We start from the raw sequence: 17,117 nt of genomic DNA, 5'->3' as shown, positions 1-17,117 counted from the left end.
CACTCACTCACTCACTCACTCAGGTGGCACCCCCATCACTCTTTCTTACCACTTTAATCTGACTATGATTACTACTGAAATTCTAATGTGTCATTAATCTTAACACAAATTTGTGATCTCAGGCAGCTTGAGGCCATCATCAGAATCTCTGAGAGCCTGGCCAAGATGAGGATGGAAGCTTTCGCAACTGAGGCGGATGTGGATGAGGCTCTGCGGCTGTTCCAGGTGTCCACTCTGGACGCCGCCAACTCCGGCAACCTCGCAGGTAGGCAGAGTCCATGAAATCTTAAAGATATCGTCACCAAGCAGCAGACTTTTCCAGTAGTTAGAGTGGAAAAAGTGAAGTTTAAATTACCAGGAACCCAGGGAATGGATTGTATTTAAGAAATAAACGAGTAGAAGTTTATCGTACAATAAGACACTGGAGGGAGAATTACCCATGATAGGTGCAACCTCGAGTGTTATATTCTCCCTGCAGTGTTATAATAGTAAAGGACTACAAGTCGTATATTTCTGATGAGATATCATCATTATGTATTGCCCCTTTAAGGATGATGTAAAAATGTAAAAGCCTTAAAGATATCTCATTAAAATCAGATCTAAGTTCCTGCTGCCTCTAAACAATGATCTGAGGACATCCCATTAGGCGTGTTAGGGGTCACGTCAGAACGACAGTCAGAATGTGATTTCTGATCTTCGAAATCTTTAACATGGGGTATTACGAACTATAGTTACGGGCTTAACGACTGAATCCATACAATATAGACAATCTATTAGCCATTCCAGAATGTTCATTTGTTCAGGTTTCAAATTTTTAATCGAGAATTTGTTAAAGTATGTTTTGAAGCGTAGTCGCCAATATGAAATTAGTGCCGTAAAGCACGAGAAAGCTGCCTTCTTATCGGCTAATGTCGACTTCTTGTCAGTCATTCCATTGGTCGGTCGAAGTTAGCACAAGGTCGGTCTGTCATGACCCGTAATGGGGTGTCCTCAGATCTTTGTTTGTCGCGAGAACTAAGATCTGATTTTAATGAGATTGTAAAAATATTTGCCCGTATTTTGATAATGATGACTCACTAAATAGAATCTGACCTCGGAAATGTCGGACGAGTCTACTGGGTTAAGTTTGGTATTTCTTGCATATTCTCGCAATCCTCGCATTGATTACCTAACCTTTTCTCTTAATGCTGATTGTCATATCTCCCCACTTTGCGTTTATCTGCACATCCCAGCTACATCTATGGGGAACAACTTACCAGACACTTCCCTCTCAAAAATAATGTCAGTTCAATATATGAAGTCATTAGCTTGCAAGCGCATATTCGATTTTCCAGAAATGACATCATGATAGAACAATGTTTTATCGTGAAATAAGCCACGCTTCGTTTTTCATTTTTCTTTGCGATTTATCACATAGCTATCTTATGTTGTGTTGGTGATGTGGATGGTGTTGCCATGGTGATACATGTGTTGGTGATGTTGCCAGGAGCTGAAGGCTTCACCACAGAGGAGGACCAGGAGCTGCTGAGTCGGATTGAGAAGCAGATGAAGAGACGCTTCATCATCGGATCCCAGGTGTCGGAACACGCAATCATACAAGACTTCACCAGACAGGTAGGTTGCCCCCAGTTACAACGCTGTAGTCAGCCACAGGTTTTTTTAATAAAACCACAACATGTGTCAGTAAAACTGAGCTCAAAGCCATTTTTCAGTCCCAGCAATGAATGAAGTTTCACTCAAGCTGGAAGAGTCGTCTCCCTTTCATTGTGAAAGTCTGTTGAACAAGCTTACAGTTTGCTTGGTAATAATACCGAAACAGCAAAAGTGCTATATGTGAAGGAAGTTTCCAATTACTGACCCTTTTCTTTAAAAGTTTTCAAAATAACAAAACAAATTATTATTATTCAGAGGTGTTGAAATCCATGGTTCACTGGTTGTCTAATTGTTCCCGAGTACAGGCACAGCTCATCAAAATCATGTGTTGGTTCTTGAGCTGATAAGGTGTTCACTATCTTACACTGTAGAGCCTCATTATTTTAATTTTTTATCAAAATGCTTAGTTACAGTCTCTGATTCATAACTTTAACATCCCTTTCACGGATTCTGAACTAAAGAAACAAAAATAAATGTATTTCGAGACTGTGCACCCTTTTTTGATGTAAATGCCATGGCGCTCAAATCAAAGTGTTTGTGGGCGTTATCATATGTCCATGTCAGAATGATGAGATCTGATTGGTCCACTTGATAAAATACTGTGTATCCCACCTTGGTGGGGAATCAATTTCTCAGTGGAAGAATGAATCCCTTATACCCCGCCATGAGCAAGTCAGGCTGCACGTGGATTTCTGAGAGGCAGAATAAATCCTTCATACCCTGCTTCCAAGCATAAAACTGCATGTTTTTTTCCCCCGAGTCAATAATAGTCAAGTGACATAGCGCATGCTTTCCTCAGCTGGATCGAACAGCTTTTTTCTATCAATTTTAAATTTATGTTAATTCTTTTACAATTAAAACATGTCGGTAAGATAAATTCATTGGAGCAGGATCAGGGGTTTCCCTCCTTAGGTATTATACCACGAGCAGGAGAAGCCCAAATATTATTCTAGCCTGTATCATCTGATTGACGGATTAGGAACTTCATGTGATGGAGGATTTATCAGATCTTGACAGATCAAATTTGAGTAAAATTGTGTGTTTACAATTTTGAGGCCAACTTCGTAAAAACCTGCAAATAGAGGTTTTTGTTATTGTAAACCAGATTGCACTTAAACACCAAGATATAATTCAGGTAAAGTCTCTACTATGCCCAGTTAATTGTGATGTATTCTGTGTAAATATGTCATAGTACTTAATGGGGAAAACTCTATTAATGTAAAAACCTACTAACTTGTTTGATAGGCATTACTTAGAAGTTGGCGGATGACTAGATAGACGATCTATCTTGAAAAACCTACTAGTCGACAGGATTAGTATTTAAACCTGAATGGTTTTATTGAAACTGATAGCTAGACAATGGAAGTGCTTCCAAAGTTATAAATAAGGTGTTGTATGCTGTACATCGGGTCTGACAGTGTTTCCTTGTTTCAGAAATACCCGGAGAGAGCGATACAGAAAGTTGTGTATCTGATGTTGAGGCGTGGAGAGATTCAGCATCGCATGCAGCGCAAGATGTTGTACCGAGTCAAGTAGTGCCGTCTTGAGGGGGTACCGCATAGGATGAGAACTTGTTTCCATGGAGATGTAGTCGTTTCAGGGATTTTCATAAACTGCTCAGGGGCATATTCAGCCTGCAGCAAATGTCCGAAATGTTCCGAAATTGGAATGACAAATTTCCCTGATGGCTTTGTATCTTGTGTTTGTTTCACTGACAAATTTGAACAAAGTAACAAATCCCTGCTCTTGTATGTGCTGTGTTGGGGAGACGATTGGAGATTTTTCATTGTGTACAGATGTAAATGAGATATTGTACGAGGGAACTTTCACCCCATCGGTACATGTACAGAATATGTTGTCTGCTGTTGGTGCCTATTGTAAAGTGTTCAGCTGTTTCATTAAGTGATGATTGAGAATTGGCTGCATTCAACATGTCCAATAGAGTGCTTTGTATTGTAAATACGTATTAAATTTTGTTTCTTGTCATGACAGTTGTTTATTTGATGATAATCAAATCTGGGCCAGACAATCCATTAAGAGGTATGATGACATCACTCTGGAAATCCATTGGTTGTCATTATCCAGAATCCCCTCGTCTGCTGCCTGAGAGTGAGTGAGTGATTGTGGTTTTACGCCTCTTTTAGCAATATTCCAGCAATATCACGGCAGGGGACACCAGAAATGGGCTTCACACATTGAGCCCATGTAGGGAATCAAACGCGGGTCTTCAGTATGACGAGCAAACGCTTTAACCACAAGGCAACCCGACCGCCCCCTGCAGCCTGAGAAATATGGGTTCACTGGTCCTCAGCATTGGACAACCTTCCACCACATATTAATGTGTGTATGTCTGTAACAGGGTATGTTATTTAACTTGGAGAACAAACACTCCACTCACAATTGTAGTTCCACAGGCTGAGGTGTTCAAAAACAGAAATGTATTTGCCAATTTTGCACACAAAAATAATGACGGAGTAATTTTGTGCAGTAAAACTATTCACTGGGTACAAAACCTTATACTGCTGCTAGTCGATATTTAATGAAAGGTACAGTTGACATACAGATTTGTTTTTGAACGGGTTATTCTTTTGCTTTGGTTCGTAATATTCCCCTTAATGCAATATTTTCCTAAATCTGGTTTTGTGTGTTAGGCATGCAACGTAGGTTCGAGTGCACTAAAATCATGACAAAAAGAACCAGTTTTTTAAACAAATATATTGTAACATTTGAAAACAAAGCAATAAGGCAATAAATAACTCAAATAAAAATGTTTACAAGCATATTGCAGAAACAGACGCAAACCCTAAACATCTTTCCCCGAAGTCATTACCTACTAGTCTGATGCTTTATCTTTTGTACAGATAAAAGAACTAAAACTAAATATTTATCTTGGTATATCGACAACCGGAAACTCAGAAATTCCTATTGACCACCCGTGCTCCTATGGACAGCTGGAGAGCGAAAGGTCGCGTCATACCAAAATACGTTATACTTGCTGTCTGGAGCTGGGCATTTAGATGCTGAAAACAAGGACTTGTCGTCTCGGATTCTGTATATTGTGAATGAGAGTTTAACTGCGGTATGGTATCTCAGTGGGCTAGAACCGAACGATCATAAACAGATAAACATACACGTACTTCGCTAAGTACAATTTTTTTTTTAATTGTGACAAGATCCTTGAGCAATTGTATTTACACGGGGCTTCCCCGAATGACTGTCTTCCAGAACCGAAGGACTACACTACACTACTTTAAAACGGATAGGAATCATGAATAATTTTGGGGATACTTATTAAAAAATGGAGACCGCCTCCGTGGTCTTGTGGTAGAGCGTCCGCCCGGAGAGCGGAAGGTCCGGGGTTCGATCCCCGACCGCGTCATACCAAAAGACGTTAAAAGATGGTACTTGTTGTTACCCTGTCTGGCGCTCGGCATTAAGGGGCTAAAGCAAGGACTGGTCGGCTCGGAGTCAGTATACTGTGTCTGAGTGGGGTATGCATGTTAAAAACTGCGGCATGGTATCTCAGTGAGCTAGCACTATAAATCGGCAAGCAGCCACACAAACACACACACGTACATGCACGTCGCTATATAAGTGCAATAATCTTGGACGCGACGTTAAACCCCATTTCACCTCACCTCACCTATTAAAAAATGTGTGCTCAGTCTACAAAAAAACATCATGTGATGTGATGACTACGGCTGTCATGGTTACAAATTGAGACCAGCATCCATGACAACACATCCAGAACTTGAGAAAAATAAATTATAATTCACTAAGTTGTTTCACACCTTAGACTAGACGCGAAAAAGAAATATTACAAAAGTCATTAGTGTTACCCATCTTCTTATACCCCGTTCACATGCACATTTACCCACATAAGTAATTTTGCACGTGTGTAGCTATACAAGTATGTGTACATGTAAATTTACTATGCGTTCACATGGAAATTAACTTAAGTGTGTAAATAAGGTATGTATTGGTGTAAGGCACAAATATTCATCGTTCTGTTCGCGACTTTGAACATGGAAAGGTTGTTTTCGAATCATGAAAAGAGAGTTACCTTACAGAAATCTTCGCATGAAGTACTACGTGTTTGATTTAATATATACACCGATTTGTGACTTCTTGAGACCTAAGGGCGGTCGGGTAGCCTAGTGGTTAAAGCGTTCGCTCGTCACGCCGAAGACCCGGGTTCGATTCCCGACATGGGTACAATGTGTGAAGCCCATTTCTGGTGTCCCCCGCCGTGATATTGCTGGAATATTGCTACAAGCGGCGTAAAACCATACTCACTCACTCACTCACTCTTGAGACCTAAAGAAAACACCGTTCACCCAGCTGTGGATGTCAGCATAAAAGTTGGTATTGCTGTAGTCTGAATAGCGTCATTTTCAGAATAGAGAACTGTTTACAATTTGTTTGGTGTTGACAAAACAACAGATATATAGTAATTAGATCATCCTCCGACCTTGGCATAAACATTCTCATCACAACACATACATACAGTGCACATTTACATTTGCACTTGCTCCAGACATGATGTAAATTTGCTCCTGGTGTTAATATACATACGTGAGTAAACGCGTTCACATGAAGTATACTTAAGTATGTATATTAACACACGTGTGCAAATATACACACATCTGAGTGAGTGAGTGAGTTGGGTTTAACGCCGCTTATAACTATACCAGTTATAGCGCGGCGTGTCAGCTTAATGTTGGAGGAAAGCCTGAAGTGGTGCAGGTCTCGGACGTTTACCACTTCGGTGAAACCCACGAGCACGGGTATGGTGCTGACAAACCTAGAAACAAAATCAGGGCGAACCGGGATTCGAACCCACAATCATAAGTTTCTGGCATGCCCAAGGGACGCAACTCTGCACAGCGAATCGCGGCGCCTTACACGACTGGGCCACCCGTGCCCCCTGTATAGAGGTGCACGTGAACGGGGTATTAGTTGCGATATAATAGTACTCATATTTTACGGACTGTGTTCTTGATACAGTTTCGGGATAGGCTTAACTTTACGGACACAGAGGCAGATTTATGTTATGTTTTCACATGGGGTAGTTTTGACAACAAATGGGGGCGGTCGGGTAGCCGTGATATTGCGGGAATGTCGCTTAAAGCGGCGTAAAACCATACTCACTCACTCACTTTGACAACAAACACCACATATAGCTTCACGTGACAGGATACATGCTTGGAAAGGACGGATGGGTGGGTCAAAGGTTTGGATACACTAATGTAATGACTAGCATGTGAATGTGGGTTATTTAACATAAAATCTCAAAAACAAAGTATTTCGATACATTGCAGATTATGATAATACTGATGCAGCCCCGAAACCTGGTACTAACATAAGCTGCGCATGGGTGGCACGTGGCGTTAATGTATGTACGATCAGTGATGATTTTATGAGCGCCCTCACTCGGGCGGACCAAAACCTGCACCGTTAGGCTTTTAGTGTGTCTGCATATTTTTGTCGGTACGTCAACCATGGCTCGCTTTCATATTCCTCTGCTAAATTAAGATAGTCTTTAGCATGCACAAACAGCCTTAGACGAGTAATGAACACTCGCCACTCGGTCTGACTCTCTGCGACTTGTTGCAGCAGCGGCGCGGTAGCGCGGCACAGGCGCCCAGCAGTTCCCGCCACGCGGTGGCGGGAATCCGTGGCTTCAGAGCAGACGACACACAGGTCATTTAACAAATTTTCTATTTCGGCTTTGCGCTTCGACTGTAAAGCTTTGAATAACTGAGCTCTAAGAATGTTCTGCTGTTGACTTATAGTTCCCTCAAAGAACATGGTGTCCAGTCTGACCAGGAGGTGCACTCCTCTTCCGCGGACAGACTTGGCAGCATCGTCTCTGCTCTGCAGGATCCGCGGGATGTTCTCCTCCGTGTAAGGCCCGTGCATGCCGCTGTCACTGTCCATGTACCTCAACACCTGAGCTCCCCCGATGCCGATACCGTCCACTCCGGCAAACACGGCGTGTTTGATTTCGTCGAACTTGAAGCCGGCGGAGAAGTATGTGACCAGACCTCGCACGTGAGCCTCATGGTTGAAGGCGAGAGCCTCTTCAAATCCCACCATGTCCTTTGGATGACTGTCACCCTTGCCTCCATCGAGAATCACAACATCAAAACCACCCAATGAAGTTATCTCAAGAGTTCTCATTGCTATATGTTGGTTGTTGACCAGGTGCCTTGGTTTTTCTCGCTCATAGTCGTCAATAATGATCTGGTTGACATTCCAAGCAGCAGAAAGATACTGACTAAAGCGTTCACGACTGACGTGAGCAGTTAGCGCTCTCATGTACCTCACAGCTTGGCTCGTACTCAGTCCGTCCATGCTCACCTTGCACTCGGCAGCTCCGTGATGGAAGACTGCCGTGGCTTCATTAGATACCAGATGAACTGTCTGCCAAAACTGTTCATCAAATTCACCATGTTCAGAGTGTCCTATCGCTGCGCCCGCACAAGCCGAGGTTGGTGCTGCTGACCCCGTGTGTAGGCGCACCTTGGCCAGGCCCAGCAAAGACGGTTGTGTCTGGGCAGGGTGTTCAACAGGCAGACGACTCGGTGTCTCCACGTGGATGATGGTGCCCTGCATCCTCTTCAGATGACGAGTCGTGCCCTGCACGTGCCTCTCGCCTGGATCTGTGAAGGACAGATACGTTTGCGTGTGGGGGCGGAACCCGGGGGAGCCTATGGGCATGTGAGTGGGCAGGTTCAGGCGACATCCTTGAGCCAGTTTGTGGTACGCCAGCTGAAAGGCCAGGTACTCTGAACACGAAGGTTGTCGTTCCCGCCCCCGGATGTCCTGGGCCAACTGGGACATTGTCTGTAGGAAATCAGGCCCATACTTGTTTTTATCCCATGTGAATGTGACGGTGTTCAAGACAAACTGGACCTGAAAAAGGACCATACATGAGATAGTATTTTGTTTAAAATATAGATAAATACCAACTATTATTTCCAACTAAATGATTTTACTCTGTCACAAACATTGTTGCAAAGTGTTGTTTGAAAAATCATATATCTAGACGCATAATTTTCATGACAACATCTGGTTTTGCATTCGTAGCTGATATGAATATCCATACAACCCTCCGAATATCGGCCCCTAATAAATAAGTTCGGTTAAACGCCGCTCTGGGTGCCGTTGTTCAAAACAACCTTAGCGCTACGACTGTCGTTAGTCTATGTTAAGGTTTGTTTGTTTGTTGTTTAACGCCGCACTCAGCAATATTCCAGCTATATGACGGCGGTCTGTAAGTAATCGAGTCTGGACCCGACTATCCAGTGATTGACATCATGATCATCGATCCACGCAATTGGGAAACGATGGTATGCATCAACCAAGTCGGCGAAACTGACCACCCGATCCTGTTAGTCGCCTCTAACGACAAGCATAGTCGCCTTTTACGGCAAGCATGGCTTGCTGAAGACCTATTCTAACCCGGATCTTCACGGGTCCTATGTCGAGGTACCTTAGCGCAAAGATTGCGTTGTACAAAGTATTTTAGTTATGTCACGACATGTCAGCGTCTTTGATACTGGGCCACACGTGCCCCCCCCCCCCCCCCTCCTTCTGTGATAATAATTCTCTAACCTGGTGGGTGATCTCGCCTGGAGTTTCCCTGGGTAAGACCCCCACAAGTGTATGCTCGAGATCCCACTGACGTAGCACCCCGAGGGTGACCCTGAATGCCCTGAAGACGGCGTCTGTGACGAGCTGGGCAGTGGAGGCGAACAGGATCTCCTCGGCGATGGACTTGTAGGTTTCCCGCCTCGTGCTGTCCTGGGGGAAGATGGCCTCGACCTGGTGATTCACGTACGTCCTGAACGCGTCGGCGCCTGCAGGTGTGGTCGTGCTGACTGCATGGACGTAGGCTGAGTGATCGTCCGTGCACGGGGGAGAAGACAGTGCAGCGGACGATGTAGGCTCCGCAACACTTGTCGACATCATAGGGGCGATGGTATGGTTCAACATTTCAGTACTGGAACTGGTAGTCGTTGCCATGTATGTTGGTATGTCTGAGACAGGAACATACTCTCCTTCAAGCGTTTCACAAACAGGTAGATGTCTGGTTAGGAGTGAAATCCGCCTCTCCGTGTTTGGGCGTGGGACAGGAATCGTCACGTTTTCCGGGGTGGAGGGACTGGCATCCCTATGGGGGTCCTCGGTGTGAGTAGGGGAGGGTGACGTTGAAGGCCTCTGTGCATACCCTGGGGGTCGGAGTGTGGCAAGGTCTTGGAGGAGGTCGTGGAGACTGGCGACTGCCACCTGGCGGAGAGTCCCCACACCAGCCGTCACAGTCGCAGGACACTGTATATGGAAGGCGCACGGATTTTTAAAGTTGGTTGGTTGGTTGGTTTGTTATTTAACGCCGCACTCAGCAATATTCCAGCTATATGACGGCGGTCTGTAAATAATCGAGTCTGGACCAGACAACCCAGTGATTAATATCATGAGCATCGACCCACGCAATTTGGACACGATGACATGCATCAACCAAGTCAGCGAGCCTGATCACCCGATCCCGTTAGTCGCCTCTTACGACAAGTATAGTCGCCTTTTACGGCAAGCATGGGTTGCTGAAGACGTATTCTACAGCCGATCTTCACGGGCCTTGATACCCCATACATCACGATACAGTATTTGTGACCACTAAGTGAAGGAATGAGTTTAAGATTTAAGTCACATCGGCAGTATTTCAGCAATATGGTGAGATTAATTTAATTTATCATACCTCCATGTCAGAATGATGAGATCTGATTGGTCAACGCGATCTTAATAAAATATTATGTATCCCGCCTTGGAGGGGAATAAATGTCTCAGCGGGAGAAAAAATCCCTTATACCCCGCCACGAGCAAGGCAGGCTGCGCGTGGATTTCCCAAAACGTCACGTGACATCGAACCAGCTAACCTCCGCTCAATCGAACAGGTGTTTTCTAACAATTTGAATTGGCTTAAATTCTTTTACAATGACATAATATTATTAAAACATATCGGTAAGATAAATTCGTTGTAGCAGGATCACTCGGGTGACATGGGGTATTATTGTGAGTGAGTATGGATTTACGCCGCCTTTAGCAATATTCCAGAATATCACGGAGGGGGACACCAGAAATGGGCTTCACACATTGTACCCATGTCGGGAATCGAACCCGGACCTTTGGCGTGACGAGCGATGTCATTAGCTAGTAGACTACCCCCACCGCCCCGGTATATACATAATAATTTTTGTACATGAATCTTGAAGAACATATAGTTATAGTGATGTGAAATGTTTTGTACCAATTCGTCAGTGAGCACATCATTATCGTCGACGTCTACACGGCAGACGTCGTCTTTGGTGGCCGAGGTTGAGCCGCTCTGTCCGAGGTCTGACCTGCCTACAACACAGTGCATTACGTGAAAGAGCTGCCGTATTTACATACGATAAAAACAAATAATAGTACACCTATGTTCGTTCTAAAGAGGCGACTAACGGGATCGGGTGGTCAGGCTCGCTGACTCAGACGTTTACCACTTCGCTGAAACCCACGTGCACGGGCATGGTGCTGACAAACCTAGAAACATAATCGGGGGCGAACCGGGATTCGAACCCACAATCATAGGTTTCTGGCATGCCCAAGGGACGCAACTCTGCACAGCGAATCGCGGCGCCTCAGACGACTGGGCCACCCGTGCCCCCTATATCGCTTTGAGGATCTCAAGTGGAGATTTCCTATTTACACTTGTCATGTGGGATCTCAAGTGGAGATTTCCTATTTACACTTGTCATGTGGGATACATGTCATCGATACTTTTGATTGGGTTTAAACTTACTTGTATTGAGTTCGCCCCAAATGGACCGCGTTGATAATCTCTGAAAAAGCAATACTGAACTTTAATTCTTCGTTCGTAATATGGTGTCATACAAGACTGATATGTTCTCAGAATTTACCCGAAAATCTTTCCGAAAAAAATAATCAACCCCCTGTTTCACTGAATGTATTTTACATCTGAAATATTAATGAGACCTTCACTTGCAAACTTCGTATTACAAAGAATATAGTTCGTTATTTTTATTTATATATAACAAATAGTAATTGAGCACCCGTTTTTGTTTGGAAAAATAATTGAGCTCTTAAAAAGATACCACTCCCATGAAAATTGAAATGGTATCTCCATAACAGACCAAGACTATATAGATTGCCAACCTGCGTGATATGATAGCAAGCCCATATTGATAACATCGCTCCCAGTCCGACAAGCCCAAATGAGGACAGACACGCCCCGATCAGAGCATACCAACTCGTATATGGCCACACCATGCTCTCAATCTGCAATAATAATAATGATAATAATATAAATAATAGCATCACTGATGATGTAATAATAATAATAACAATATTAATAATAATAATAATAATTATACATTATTATTATTATTAATAATAATAATAATAATAATAATGTATTATTATTTTTATTAATAACAATAATAATTAATGGCGATGTTTTGATAACGGCGATGACAGTGGTGATTACATACATGCTAATTGCTTAAATACAACCACAGAACCGTTGAGCCGGTCTTTGTCTACTCAGTTGCGACTGTCGATTTTACAAGGCTGGCGTTTGATTATCCTGCATGTGATAGTTCATGACAAGAAGGCTTTCCCATGTGGGTGTACAACGCGCACGTCACACGTCAGGTGAAGTTTGGTAACGTCGGTCGCGGAGAGGAGTTGTATGGGTGTCCGTGCAAGGCAGCTCGATCCCTGAGAGTTTCTAGGACGCCCGTCCTGTCCCGCATACAAACACACGTAACACATGTGGTGTCTTTTAAGCAAGTAGCTTTGTTCTAAATATGCCTCTGTAAACCGAGCAGTAAATGGGTACCTGGTAGGAGACGGTAATGTGACTGTTTACCTTCTATAGTGTCTCACATGGTGGTTTGGTTGTAAACTCCCCAGGGAGCTGATAATGAATCCATGTGCACACTGAGCATTGACCGGGGTAATATCAAGTTATAATCCGGTGTAGGCGCATTGAAGCAGTTATCAGTTGGAAAGTCCGCTGTATAACTTCACAATTATTTGATATAATAATGTCAATGATTGTCATCATCTAGAACCAACTAACAGCTTTTACCGGGCGTATTTCCGTCCTTAAAGGCAAACTCCATTCTGTTGGGATAAATACATGCCCCTAGGAATGACACGACGCTAAAAATAGCCGACCAATCAAATTACACTCGTGTATAAAGGGGAATATTCTGCTGGAAGGAGAAATGGAAAAAGTGACGTCACTTCCCAAACGAGGTTATCTTGGCGAATGGGTTCAGGCTATATTTTAGTATAATGAAAACGTAATAAAATTTGTAACTGGTGATGCTGGATATTCTGAAAATAATGTGTTGTAGGTAAAATCTTTTGTTTTATGTTTCAAGCAAATCCCCGTAGTCGGGTAAATTAAACCTATTGAAAATATATGGTGTATGCATGTGGTGAATATAGAGCACAAGATATGTTAATATATGCAATATAAACACGAAGTTACTTAATAATAGAAGTTACTGAATATTAAAATTAATCAGTTATGTTTTATGAATGAATCATTTACACCAACGTAATTCGTTATATCCTGCGGAATAGTTGCACCTGTCTGTCTCCCTGATTACAATTATTAGGGACCGACCAGTCCGAATATATTTGAAAAAAAATTCATGCTTCCGACTGTTGAAAAAAAAAAGATTGCCACAAACATTACATTGTTGCAGGGTGTCTTTTTAAAAAAATAATAATTTCAGGCACATCGATTTCAATAAAAATACATCTGGTTTTGTGGCTATAGCTTTAAAAATATCTAATCTCGAAACTTCATTGTTGTATCAATCTGTATTCACAAGATACCAAACCCAGCTGAATCAAGTACAGAGTATTATTTTAGCGTCACAAATTCAAATAAGAACACTATTTCACTTTGATATCGTAGTGATAAATATGTTAGAAATTGATATACTGTGCTTTATATAAATGGTGCTAACAAACTGTAATGAAGATGAATATTGTAAAGTGTAACAAAGTAGTGAACGTAGAATCAGGAACTTAGTGCATGTGTAGAATAGACATAATATCTTAATGTAGGTATTGGCTATGGAGCTAGCCGGTGTCCCGGAATGACCGGCCGATGACCCGACGAGGTTCGTCAGTCCGGCGGAATAAAGTAGAGAAAATACATCCCCGTGTTGTCGTACTTCCAACCGTACGATATTAATATCAAAATCAATGGCTGGCCCCTTAGCTATAGCTTTAGATGTGGTGTGGTGTGGTGTAACACCAGAAGATGTGCTGGTAGTTTTAATTGTGAAAAAGGATTAACTGGGAGAATTTTATTGAGGATAAATACCAAGTTCAAATACATTGTCCTTCACATACTGATGATAGAAAATACCTGTTTAACAAATGTAACGAGTTGTTAAATAGCTTCGGTACTTTTATAGCAAACGTGCGATTTATTTTATCCAGCACTGAAATGCGTATTTGATAAGTCAAATCCTACTTTAATATACTCCAAACTCCAAACTGTTCATATGTACAATGGTGTTAACATTTTAAGCATATCAGATATAATATTAGAAACAATAGATTACGTCACAGGATGTGTCTATACACTGTATTGCCATGTATGGTGCGTCGGTTCTATGAATAGTATCGAGGTTGGACCATTCGATCCCTGATGATAAGTGTTCAATTAAACTCCGGATTCTTGTGCGCTAATCTAGATAATAAGCAGGGTATGAAACTCCCAAGGACTGGCTACCTGAAATACTTGCCAGCCCTGACCAAAACCCGCCTGCCCACTATAATCATATGTTTCTCAGGATAAGCTAACGGGGTTTCTTTTTGGTTACATTTTATCATTCATCTTTACATGTGAATTAATGCTTATCATCGGGAAATATTTAGAATATTTTCACATATGAAATATAACCCGACCGTCGGGCAGGGGGATTTGAAAATCTGGCAGCCCGGGTTGAAATCAACCCGTCTCGGACGGTCGGGCAGGCAGGTATTTCGAACACTGTAATAAGCCATCGTAGCAATGTAGAAATATGATGATGATGATGATGATGATGATGATGATGATGATGATTACTAATACAAATAATGTTATCGTCAAAAAACTGTTTGTAAAGCCACAATGAGTATAAAAACAGAGCTATCAAGTCAAGTGCGGCGTTAAACAACAAACCAACAGAGCTATCAAGTCAGCCATACATACCGTGCGTCTGTACCTGGTCTAGCAATCCATGGAGCCGAGTTATTGTTTCATGTTCCTTTCATAAACCTATTCATAGGTGTGCCCAGCGTCCAGATTGTTTTTTAGATGCGCCCCCTTTCCGATGGGACGATGGGTTGCTACCGTATTGGATACACATGTGTTTGATTTCTTTCTCCTGACCCCAGCATTTTCTAAAAAAACTGAGATAACACTGATCTGATTGGCTGAGACATTCAATTTTCCGAGAACAGTCCGGGCATGGAGAATGTATTTATTGACATGATGTAAGTTGAAATTCTGTGGTTGTGACCCGCCCTGACATCCGGGTGTAGTGAAAATGCTATTCCGCTCTGGTCCTGGTCCGGTACGATCGTCTTTTCAAAGTTAAACATTGGCGGGATGTTTGCCTTGACATTGCGACAAACGATGTCCTTCACCTTGCTGAAAGCCGACGTGAAACGGTCACGTGTCACAAGTCGCGTCAACCCAAGTCATGTTTGAACAGCAGTGGATAACCAGGAAGACGGCAAGCTTGACAGATTGTTAGCATGTACCACACTGGCAGGGACTGGTTTGTTTGCTTGTTGTTTGACGCCATATTCCAGCTATATGACGCTGGTTTGTACACAATCAGGACCAGACAATCCAGTGATTTAAATTAATTTTGTTAAAGTATAATATTGTGTTGATTATTTCAGATCCCTCCTGAAAGCTTCCAGGTTAAAATATTCAAATTTCATTCTTCTGATGCGAAATTGGCAGGTTTGTCAGCACCATACTGTGTTCGTGGGTTATATCTCTAACATCAAGCTGACGCGTCGTGATATAACTGGAATAATGTTCAAAGCGGCGTAAGGGGCGGTCGGATAGCCGAGTGGTTAAAGCGTTCGCTCGTCACGCCGAAGACCCAGGTTCGATTCCCGACATGGGTACAGTGTGTGAAGCCCATTTCTGGTGTCCCCCGCCGTGATATTGCTGGAATATTGCCAAAAGCGGCGTAAAACCATACTCACTTATTCACTTACTCAAAGCGGCGTTAAACCCAATTCACTCACTCACCCTGATTTCTTTTAAGGGAAACCTGTTAATATCCTGACATTATAGTCGAATATATGTCTGGAGTCTATACTGGTAATGTATGCTTGTGAGTAGTATGTTTCTGTAGCATATAGAAACTGCTTTCTCTTTCGTTCAAACAATAGTGAATATTGTTTAACGCCGCTATATCACGGCGGCCTGTAAATAACACAGTATGTTGATCATGTGACTGAAAGCAGAGACCATATAATAATATATTATATGGTCTCTGCTGAAAGAGCTTTCAGGAAAGATGAGTGAGTATGGTTTTACGCAATATTCCAGCCATATCACGATGGAGGACACCGGAAAATGGGCTTCATACATTGTACCCATGTGGGGAATCGAACCCAGGTCTTCGGCGTGACGAGCCAACGCTTTAACCAGTAGACTACCTCACCGCCCCTCGGGAAAAATGACATGCAATCAGCCAAGTCAGGGAATCTGACCACCCGATCCCCATTTTAATCGGTTTTACAAGTTTATTTGGTTGTTCTTTTAGAGGTCATGTAAAGGATATGATTTTATTTTGTTTGTTTGTGGTTTAACGCCTCACTCACCAATATTACAGCTATATGACGGCGGTCTGTACATAATTGCGTCTCAACCAGGCAATCCGGTGATGGATATAATATGCATCTATCTACGCAGTTGGGATACAATGACATGCATGAACCAAGTCAGCGAGCCTGACCACGTACCCAATCCCGTTCGTCGCCTTTTAGACAAACAGTCGCCCTCACGGCAAGCATGGGTATTCTCAACCCGGATCTTCACAGGTCTCGGGTTTACAACATAGGACTAAGCTCATTGTGACCCGCAATCTCCACGGGGGATATCTTGTGTAATGCCACACTATCTGAGGGCGTCCTGTTAATACCAGTAATCGAAACTCGACCATGCAACCAAATTTACCTTGCCTGACCACCCGATACCTTCAATCGCTTGAGACGATAAGCATATTGGCTTTGCGACCTTATGCTCACACATTTGAACGCTACATTTCGGAGAACTCAGCCTGTTTCTGCGGTTACTCATGCGCAGATACACTGCTCTTGGATCAATTAGGCACGTAGGTAAAAAAGCCTTATAGTGCCAC

General features: G+C 42.8%; 2 protein-coding genes across 3 annotated transcripts in view; one reads left to right on the top strand and one right to left on the bottom strand.

Moving 5' to 3' along the window:
* The window catches only part of LOC124124617 (DNA replication licensing factor mcm5-like), a 31,795-nt gene extending 28,156 nt beyond the window's left edge, over positions 1–3,639 (top strand). Inside the window, exons 14-16 of the mRNA XM_046487828.2 lie at positions 123–265; positions 1,487–1,614; positions 3,088–3,639. Coding sequence (XP_046343784.2) covers positions 123–265; positions 1,487–1,614; positions 3,088–3,189 — 373 coding nt within the window. The 3' untranslated portion in view covers positions 3,190–3,639. The remainder of the gene's footprint in view (positions 1–122; positions 266–1,486; positions 1,615–3,087) is intronic.
* A 2,843-nt stretch (positions 3,640–6,482) lies between these two features.
* On the bottom strand, positions 6,483–15,199 carry LOC124124623. 2 transcript variants are annotated; one of them, XM_046487837.2, is made up of 6 exons: positions 14,942–15,199; positions 11,872–11,994; positions 11,498–11,537; positions 10,964–11,061; positions 9,274–9,990; positions 6,483–8,571 (listed from the first exon to the last, which is right to left on the bottom strand). In XM_046487837.2, exons 2-6 carry the CDS (start codon positions 11,983–11,985, stop codon positions 7,111–7,113), a joined length of 2,430 nt encoding a protein of 809 aa, XP_046343793.2. In that variant the 5' UTR covers positions 11,986–11,994; positions 14,942–15,199; the 3' UTR covers positions 6,483–7,110. The 2 variants fall into 2 exon arrangements, with proteins under 2 accessions (XP_046343793.2, XP_046343794.2); XM_046487838.2 differs by lacking the exon at positions 14,942–15,199 and adding an exon at positions 12,587–12,837.
* Positions 15,200–17,117: the final 1,918 nt, after the last annotated feature.

The sequence above is a fragment of the Haliotis rufescens genome, unplaced genomic scaffold (assembly GCF_023055435.1).
Source record: "Haliotis rufescens isolate VD_foot unplaced genomic scaffold, xgHalRufe1.0.p SCAF_3, whole genome shotgun sequence".
Lineage (NCBI taxonomy): Eukaryota > Metazoa > Mollusca > Gastropoda > Lepetellida > Haliotidae > Haliotis > Haliotis rufescens.
The sequence above is the reverse complement of the archived record's forward strand: the minus strand, read 5'-3'. Positions and strand labels throughout refer to the sequence as shown.